We start from the raw sequence: 8,660 nt of genomic DNA, 5'->3' as shown, positions 1-8,660 counted from the left end.
ATGGGTTTAATGATAAAAGCCGTTCCTTTTTTGCTAACGGAAAAGCACTCTGACACTTTCTTGTACTCTGTGGACCGATTATAAGGATCTCAACTCCCTGGGTTCGCGAGGCGAAGAATTAAAACATTTGTTCGCTCTTCTTTTGTATCACTCTTTACGATGTAATATGATTGATAACACTAAACTGAGCTGTCAAACCAAAAGATTTTAATTATGCTGCAAAATAATCATGACATGTTGTTCCCAGTTTCACACAACTCCTTGAAATGTTGAAATCAAGAAAACGTGGACTTGAAACTGTCTACAGTACCTATCAAAGTTGTTACTCACTCGCGCTTTTCGTAATCTTTCCGACAAGTTTTCTCGAACGTTTTGTGGAGCGAATGTTAGAACTACACGACCGCATCTAATGTTTCCTCCAATGGCCTGATGGGAATGATAAGCTTAATTTCTCTGCTGAAATTAACCAGCTTGCAAAACACCTTTAAACCGCAGGCAGTAAAGGTGAGAGAAGATGCGAACAAAATCAGCGTGAAAAGCAGAAGTAGTGCAAGAAGGAGACTGTAAATCTCAGAATTAGTTTCCGCGTTTATATCTACTCCATCGAATGTTCCCATGAAATACTCGTTACTGATTCTGATCACGTAATACAGAAACGGAACCTCGAGCAGCACTAGTAGAAGATTGACCAATCCGAGCATAAGGATTCCTTTTTCGTCGCTGCTTAGCAATGTCAAGGCATGTCCCAATTGTAGCTGAAATGTGATAGCAAAAGAACCATGAAATAGTTTTCTGATTACAGTGACCAGCGATCAGAGCATAAAGGTTTGGTTGATCGAAATGGAGTAGCCTCCCACCGGGACGTTCTTAGGGCTTCGTCACGCGTTCCTCCCCCACGGCCCACGAACGTACGTCTGCTGAAACGAAAAACCACTTCCGTTCGTGGATTACGGACCAATCAGAGGCCGTTTTTTCCAGTTTTGGATAAACTCGTTTTTTGTATGGCATTCTTTCGCAGCATGTGATTGGCTATCTGCAACTCAATTAATCAATGCTGATTGGTTTATTTAAATAGAGGGCAAACGGCCGATAAACGGAAGTGGTTTTTCGTTCCAGCAGACTTTCGTGGGGAAGCTTAAGGAACGCGTCACGAAGTCCTAAGAACTTCTGCGTGGGAGGCTAGATATGGAGGGGATGGGCCTTGTTTACTTGACAAGGCTCCTGTAGAAAAGGGTCGTGTGACAGCAGTGAGAAACCTTAAAATGGACAGAAGTCTTCCTTAATTCTCAAATGTTGGTGGAGGAGAGTCGTGGAACTTGCGGTTATGTATTTTTTGGTCAAAGTAACGCTTGAGACCATAGCATCCCCGTGCAAATTCCATTCAAGTCATTTCCAAATAAAGAAAAGAAAGACAAGGAAGCAGGCATGCACGAATGTTGTTCATCCGGCTTGGGGTTGCAGCAAGCCGCTAAGAGTAGTGTTAAATACCACGACCGTAAACCTAATAATTTTGATGCTACGTAACCAGTGGTTAGCGCAAATCACGCTTCGAGCAACCCGGCAGACCTGGGCATCAAGAGTATCTGTCATAAGTTTCTCTTTTCTGAACCCCATAAAGTTACTCTCATTTGAATCACATGTAGCGACACGGGTTGATGGGCCACATACGGCGTTGTGATTGGTTGATTTCGTTCTACGTTGTATTGTCGGTTTCTGATTTTTTTGACAGTCCTTTAAACTGTCGCGGCAAATGTGGCTGACAGCAGTAAAAAACAAAACCGTTGATTAGAATTTGAACATATGAATCCCCATATTTATGAAAGGCGCAGCGAAGTTTTATTTATTTTGGCAAAAACCTTATAGAAACTCACTACGGCTACATCCACTCAGTACCGTACGAATTTTCTAGTTTCTACCGGTTGAAAAATTTGACCGCCATTTTGTTCACACAGAACCGTACAATGTTTTCGTTCTGTTCACACGGAACTGACGAACCGGATTAAAGGTTAACCTTTGTCAGTGGTTTAACCATCTGTTCAAGCGCAGAGTGCTACTTTGCTTAATCCAAAATGGCTTCTTCCAGCTGAGTTACCACGCATCCATGCAACCACGCCTTTGCCATGCTGAAATTTAGAGGGCCAAGGAGTTCGCAGCTCGCCGGTTAAATTTTCGATCGAACCGGCTATAAATTCGACCCCGATTTTGGCGTTCAAATTTTTGTACGGTAAGGCGTGCAAATTTTCGTACGTTTATCGTGGTTCCTTGTGAACAGAACCCCTAAATGCACGAATTTTCAACCGGTAGAAAATTCGTCCGGTACAGTTTGAATGTAGCCTAATATGGGCATCGTACAAACCTTATGAAGTGGTTTAAACTTTCGTTTGGTCTTAAACTTGAAATGACATAACTCACAGTTGTCTTGATTGCGCAAATTCAGCCATCTTTCCATACAGGACTTGTGTACAAAAGCAAGGGTACCCTTGCAATTGCAAGGATTAACAAGGACTTCCCCTGCATTGATATCCTCGGAGCTCCTGGATGTTTGACAGATTCTACAGGTCGGTGTAATACCATCTCCTGGAGGACTCCTGAAGCATTCGTTAGACAAGGACTGAAATGAATAGAAAATATTGAAAATGGTTATTTTTCTATTTTCCTAAACTGAACTCTATTTAAAGCTGATAAGAGTTCGAATTTGTGACTAACAAAAAGTTTAAGAGGATTTATCTTGTGACTTATGGGCAGACAATTTTCCTTTGGGTAAATTGCATTCTTGTGATATCAGATTGGTGTTTAGAGCAATTTTAGCGTCAAGGGGTACAGAGCTTTGTAATGGTTGGCAAGGTTACGTAGCCTAAAAGAAACTCGCACCCGGCGCCGGCACGCTTGTCAAAATTTTCAAAAACACGAAATCATTAGCTCAATGATACCTCTCTACTGCAAAAAATCTACGCTTCATAATTTTTCATTCGTCTAACTCACCAAGTCCCTGTGATTACTTTCAACAATCTTAAAACTGTCCTCAGATGGGAAGTCATGCAGTTCCATTTGCTTTTTAGTGTAAACCGAAGAAGCCAAAACGTTGTCACTTTTTTTGTGTTCCGAAAAAGTTGAAACAACTTAGTTCCGTTAGATTTTTGACGACAATGCTATGGAAACGCTATTTCCACGCGACCGGTTTGCGTGATTTTATGGTACTCGTTATCCCTGGTAGCAATATGAGAGGTAACTACAATGTTATATCACTATTTATTTCAATAAGTCATGCCCAAGCTTTGACAGTAGTACACTGAGAAAACGTTGCAGCATGATTGCTTCCCGGGGCGATCTAAAGCGGATCAACAGTGATCTGGATTGCAAACGGTCACGTTCGAGATAGAGAGCGCGCGGAAATTTTTATGAAGGAACAGAAAGCGCGCGCGGATTTCTATGCCTTAAAACAAATAAATTTCCTGCTCAAGTGTTAAAGTGAATGTTGACAGAGTCCATGCTTCTCTTACTACGCCAATATTTGGCGTTCAGTTCCTCCCAATTGTATGCTAGCTGGTATAACAGGCACTTAAAGAAGAGGAAGCTATTCGGGTCCTTCTTGGCCTATATTCAAACTTTATCGATCTTAAAACTCAGATATAAAGTAAAATTATTTCATTTCGGGGTAAATAATAAATAGTTTGGACTTGAGTCGCAAATCATTATCAAACTTTTCCAGAGTAATAGTTGTTAACCGCGCGGAACTGGAAAGTAGTATATGAGCCAGCGATCTTACAAACTGATCTGACGTGTCGACAATTTTTCCAAAATGACGGACAAATCGAACTTTGATTCAAGGCAAAAGCGCTCGCCTCTACAAGGAATTTCTCTCGCAGATTTTGGTGGAAATTTAAACTTTGGTCCAACTCTTGTCCCTGCCTCCGAATCTGCATCGATCTCGAGGCATCAACCTATTGCTACCCCAACGTCGAGCAGAGGTATTTGAGATGGAACTTTCGTGGTCCAGCTATATCCAGTAACAAAGCTTAAAATGTCATGAGCTATTTCTACCAACATTTCATTTTTGCGTGAAATACCTCTAATTAATTCCAAAGTGAAGTGAAAATTTTAAATTAATCAGTTGCTAAACTGTCTCAATTCTTGCGTGCATATAAAAGAAGGGTACTTCGTACAAATTATGTCCATTGCAAGTTTAAGATTTAAGTCACTGAATTGGCCGAGGGCTCAAAGTACAGCATCATTTTTGCCTCTAACGGGTTGTGAGTGCCCTTCCCAGCGTTTAATTTTTTGCGATATAAAATTGCGTTTTGTTTAGTCTTTTTTTCAATTTGTTTCTTGCAATAATAATCAATTATTTTTGGAATTAATTAATTATCAAGAAGATTTAATCTTGCGACTGATGGGAAAGGAAAATTACCTTTCGGTAAATGTCATTCTTATGGTATCATTAGGGCGAAAGTGAAAGGCTGCAAATTGTCTTTCGTTTTTATCTTTCGTTTTTATCTTTACTAGATAAAAGTTCTCCAAGACACCACTCTCACTGTTTACAATTGAATGTGATACATTCTAATTTTCCTGTTAACCTTTGGACCGGAAATTGGCCAAAGGTCGGAGCAAACCATTTATGAAGTGAGATCAGCTTGTTTTTTAGTTAGCTGTTCCAAAGATTTTGGAGAAGCTGAAAGTTCTTTTTTTTGTTGATAATTTATCTTAGGTGTCTTTTGGGGGCCTCCTCCCTTTGCAGAGGTAATTATAGTTCAAAGGTCTCAAAGAGTACCCTTTGATTTGAAAACTGTCAATTTTACCATAGGATGTCTAGGCTACCAGATGGATATAATTTGGTATCTAGTGGTTGCAAGTCCCTGGTTCATTATCGTTTGTAGTGTGATTTTATGATTGCAGTGCTCTGCAAAAAGCTGTTGGGTATAATACACTGTTTGACCATAATCTTAGATTGTCTATTGAAGCTTACCTGTAAGAAACACCATTAAAATCGCTTGAATAATTAACAATTATGCTAAGAGGGCGTTCTGGATATGAGGTGTTAGATAATGGGCTGAGTTGGTTATAATCATTTTATATCCAGCAAGCCTGTTTAGAATAATTGTTTTATTAAAAACTCCAGAATCAACAATTAAAGCATTGATTTTTGCCTTAGTCAATTCTGGTGCAAAACGGCTTTTGTTGGCCATTTTTTTCTCAGAGCTGCAAAATGTTTTCAGCTTGCTTTATTGCTAACGTGTTCCTTGACCATATTAAAGTACAGCAGCTATGTGAACTGACAGCCTGTGTCTGGCAAGCCAATGAAAATGTTGGAAATCGGATAAAATTGTCCGCAGTTCAGTTTTTAATAATGCTTGATAGAAGAACAGTGATCAGCTAATGCATAGTACATAAAAGAGTATTCTTAATCCATTGACTCCCAGAGGTTCCCCATTGACGAGTAAAATCGTCTGGCGTTAGACAGAGTAAAATACTAAGTCTGGCCGGTTTGGGCCTGTTTGGATGTCAATGGGTTAAAGAAGCAAAATTTTTCATCCCCAGGTGACCTTGACCAACATGGTGAGTTAGACAGTTTTCTTGGTCAGCAAGCACCTTCACAACAGCAAGCTCATTCACCTTACCAAACAAACACAAGAGAACCTTTTGAAGTAGTGCAAGAAAAGAGCCAAAATTCTCCATTCTTTACAATGTCTTCCTCTTTGCCGGCTGCCCACGAGGACTTCCTTTCAGCAGTCCCCACCAATCAAGGACAGCCTTCCTCTTTTGGACCCCAGATTCCCACCTCAAAGTCGCCTATTACCAGGCCTTCAGCTGGAACACCCCAGACTACTACTGGTAGTGGGCTCCAGACCTCTCCTCAGCTTCCAAACAATTTGCCCAAGAGTCATCCTGCTAGTTCAAGCTCTTTGCCACAAGTACCTCATCCTGCCACCAGCTGGCCTCAGACTCCTCCCCGACCTGCCTCTGGTTGGCCCCAGACCCCACCCAAGCCAGCAGCTAGTTGGTCTCAGGCCCCATCCCAGCCATCAACCAGTCTGTCCCAGACTTCACTAACTTCATCAAGTTCATCTCCATCTTCTGAATCATCTTCAACATCCCTTCAAGCTACACCTCAACATAATCTACCAACTTCTCATCAAATGCAAAGTGAAACTCCTGTCATTACACAAGTTGAACCTGTTCATCCTCATTGGTTTTACAGGAAGGGAAATTCTCTTTGGCTGCCATTTTCGTTCATTGATTCTGAATGCTTAGAACAAGCTTTGAAAACTGCATCAACAAGTGGTGACAGAATCGTCCCTACGGATGGTGGACGATATGATGTAAACCTTGACAAGAGGCTGAGATATCCCCTTTACTGGGAAGAGACTGTTTCAGTTGTGCGAAGGTGTACTTGGTTTTACAAGGGAGATGGAGATTCTAAACTTATGCCGTACATGGAAGACATTGCAGCAAGACTTGAGGTAATTTATTGTGTCAAATGTAAGAAATTGCCCTACATTTCTGTGATTAGTAAACATCATCTTTATGGTAACAAGGCTGCTGCCCAAGAAAAGTTTCCAGAACATTAAAAGTTAGTAGCCCGAGTCATTTTTTCAAGAGCCCATTGTTTAGTTAAGACTGACTAAGCTTGGTTAATAAGATGTTTATTATATGGCAAACAAGAACAATTTAATTCGTTTAATGTAACTGGTTTGTACTAACTGACATTTTGCTTGGGAGTGGCGATGAGGGGGGATGAGCTGAACTTAATTCTGCCAAAGTTTGCTTGTCCTCCTCTTTTTCCTCATCATGCTTTTTGGCACTTCCATAAATAAATATTGGTAGAAGAAAATACTCGACATTTTTGCATTTTAGTTTGCAACTTTTTCACCACAAAACATCACCGCTCTAGGTGCCGGTCTAGATGGGAAAATCTTGACCGAGGTCAATATCGATTTTAGCCAATCAAATTTGTGAATTTGCTAGTTCCCAGTCCTTGTGAGAAAGAGCCATATAATAAATAATAACATAAAAGACTTACCAAAAAACTGGTGTGGACCTTATGACGGTAAACGTTGTATTTATAAACAAAGTAAATAAAAGCAATCACAATTTTCCAATTAAATTAAACTCTGTTTATCTTCAAGATCAAGGGTGATAGTAGTCCAATTCTTGATCCTGTCCATCATTAATCAACATTCCATGTCAAAATAGTAAATTTAAAGTAAAAGTGTACTTCACATTACAATAATATTATACTACATGTATGCTTTATTAGTACATGTTTTGAGAGCTGATGGGATGAACATGTTTCCTTTTTGCGTAACTTTCCGCAAGGTAACATGCATGAATTTAATTGCCTTTGTGTGCGCCAAATGAACATACATGTATGGACGTCGCGTTTCCACATTGTGACCCAGTCTCCAGCTGGGATCAAATTTACAAGAAAGTGAGGCTGAATCACCTTGTGATAAGTTATGCACCAGTTTGGGTTACTTGTTCAGAAATTTCGTCACCCATGCTCACAAATTTTTCTCAAAAAAACTATGTCATAAGGCCCTCCTTTGGTACACTTTTCAAAATAATTATCAGCTCCATTTTTTGTTCAAATAGAAATTCCATGCTAGAGTTTACGAAAAATGATGGGACAGTTCCAATTCCGTTGACTAAAGAGCTTTCTTAGAAACCATTGTCTTTCTGTAGTTAAGTGCCACCCCCCCTTAAGCCCAGACTTCCACAAAAAACCGAAAGTGCGCACTAAGAGCTACGCACATGTATGGGATATTCAAGCTTGATTGCCATGTGATTGCATCTCAAAATGGTGTGAATTTAATCAAAGAGGGTGTCCTTAATCCATTGATTCCCAGGGGTTCCCCAGTGATGAATAAAATCGTCTGGCGTTAGACAGAGTAAAATACTAAGTCTGACCGGTTTAGGCCGGTTTGGACGCCAAAGGGTTAAGGCAACCAAGGATTTATCAGGGCAGCCAAATGTGCAGCTTTGGTTGCCTGGATTATTCTTAATTTTGAGCACTGTATTCATGTCAAAAAATATTTGCAAGTCAGAGAGAAATATTGGGGGATTAAAACAGACTAAAAAAAAAATGATTGTAATAATAATATTTAAGTCTCTTGCCATTTAAGTATTGATTTACTAATGATCTGTAGTCTACCGGCATGATTAATATGATATTTTGTTGTAAAATTGTTCTTTATGCAGGCAGAGTTTTTGTTGGCATCCCGTGAGAACAAGTGGCCACGTAGGGTTGAAATGTCAAGTGATGAATACGTAATGATGCATAATGCCAATGTCATGGTTCAGTTTACTCCAAATAATGAGTCTGAAAACTGGAGTGGAGAGGACATTGGAGCAAGGCCTAAGGTTGTTAGACGTGGTATAGCAGACATTGAAGATGAAATAGATGATGGTAAGCTTGAAAGTGTTAATAGTGCAGCTCCAGTGCAAAGCACCATGGGTAAGAAAATAATTGTGGTAACCCATCTGTGCTAGAAAATTTGGCTTTTGTCAGTGTACGCCCATGTGCCCCCCCCCCCCCTTCATTTATGCCAATGGAAAGCTCTGTGCAACCTGGGTTTTTGGGGGGAACATATTGGACCTCTGTGTTATGTTAATTGACACCTTTCAAAACAAGGTATCCGCTGACCAGTATCACATGACCACAT

At 40.2% G+C, this 8,660-nt stretch overlaps 2 protein-coding genes across 2 annotated transcripts in view; one reads left to right on the top strand and one right to left on the bottom strand.

Moving 5' to 3' along the window:
- Nucleotides 1-248: 248 nt before the first annotated feature.
- Nucleotides 249-3,052, bottom strand: LOC138041536 (E3 ubiquitin-protein ligase MARCHF3-like). The gene is made up of 3 exons (XM_068887277.1): nt 2,983-3,052; nt 2,357-2,611; nt 249-755 (listed from the first exon to the last, which is right to left on the bottom strand). The coding sequence occupies exons 1-3, from the start codon at nt 3,046-3,048 to the stop codon at nt 393-395; spliced, it is 684 nt and encodes a 227-aa protein (XP_068743378.1). The 5' UTR covers nt 3,049-3,052; the 3' UTR covers nt 249-392.
- Nucleotides 3,053-3,780: 728 nt separating this feature from the next.
- LOC138043589 (phospholipase DDHD2-like) overlaps nt 3,781-8,660 on the top strand; it is a 51,649-nt gene continuing 46,769 nt past the window's right edge. The window contains exons 1-3 of the mRNA XM_068889938.1: nt 3,781-3,968; nt 5,536-6,458; nt 8,197-8,404. Coding sequence (XP_068746039.1) covers nt 3,800-3,968; nt 5,536-6,458; nt 8,197-8,404 — 1,300 coding nt within the window. The 5' untranslated portion in view covers nt 3,781-3,799. The remainder of the gene's footprint in view (nt 3,969-5,535; nt 6,459-8,196; nt 8,405-8,660) is intronic.

The sequence above is a fragment of the Montipora capricornis genome, chromosome 3, assembly GCF_036669925.1.
Source record: "Montipora capricornis isolate CH-2021 chromosome 3, ASM3666992v2, whole genome shotgun sequence".
NCBI classification, from domain to species: Eukaryota; Metazoa; Cnidaria; class Anthozoa; order Scleractinia; family Acroporidae; genus Montipora; species Montipora capricornis.
The sequence above is the reverse complement of the archived record's forward strand: the minus strand, read 5'-3'. Positions and strand labels throughout refer to the sequence as shown.

What these genes read in the sequence shown, in the direction of transcription:
- LOC138041536 (XM_068887277.1), bottom strand. Translation starts at nt 3,048, where the DNA reads ATGGAACTGCATGACTTCCCATCTGAGGACAGTTTTAAGATTGTTGAA. An exon ending in AAAGTAATCACAGGGACTTG is followed by an intron (nt 2,612 to 2,982) that starts GTGAGTTAGACG and finishes TATTCATTTCAG; the next exon opens with TCCTTGTCTAACGAATGCTT. An exon ending in AGTTTAAACCACTTCATAAG is followed by an intron (nt 756 to 2,356) that starts GTTTGTACGATG and finishes ATCACATTTCAG; the next exon opens with CTACAATTGGGACATGCCTT.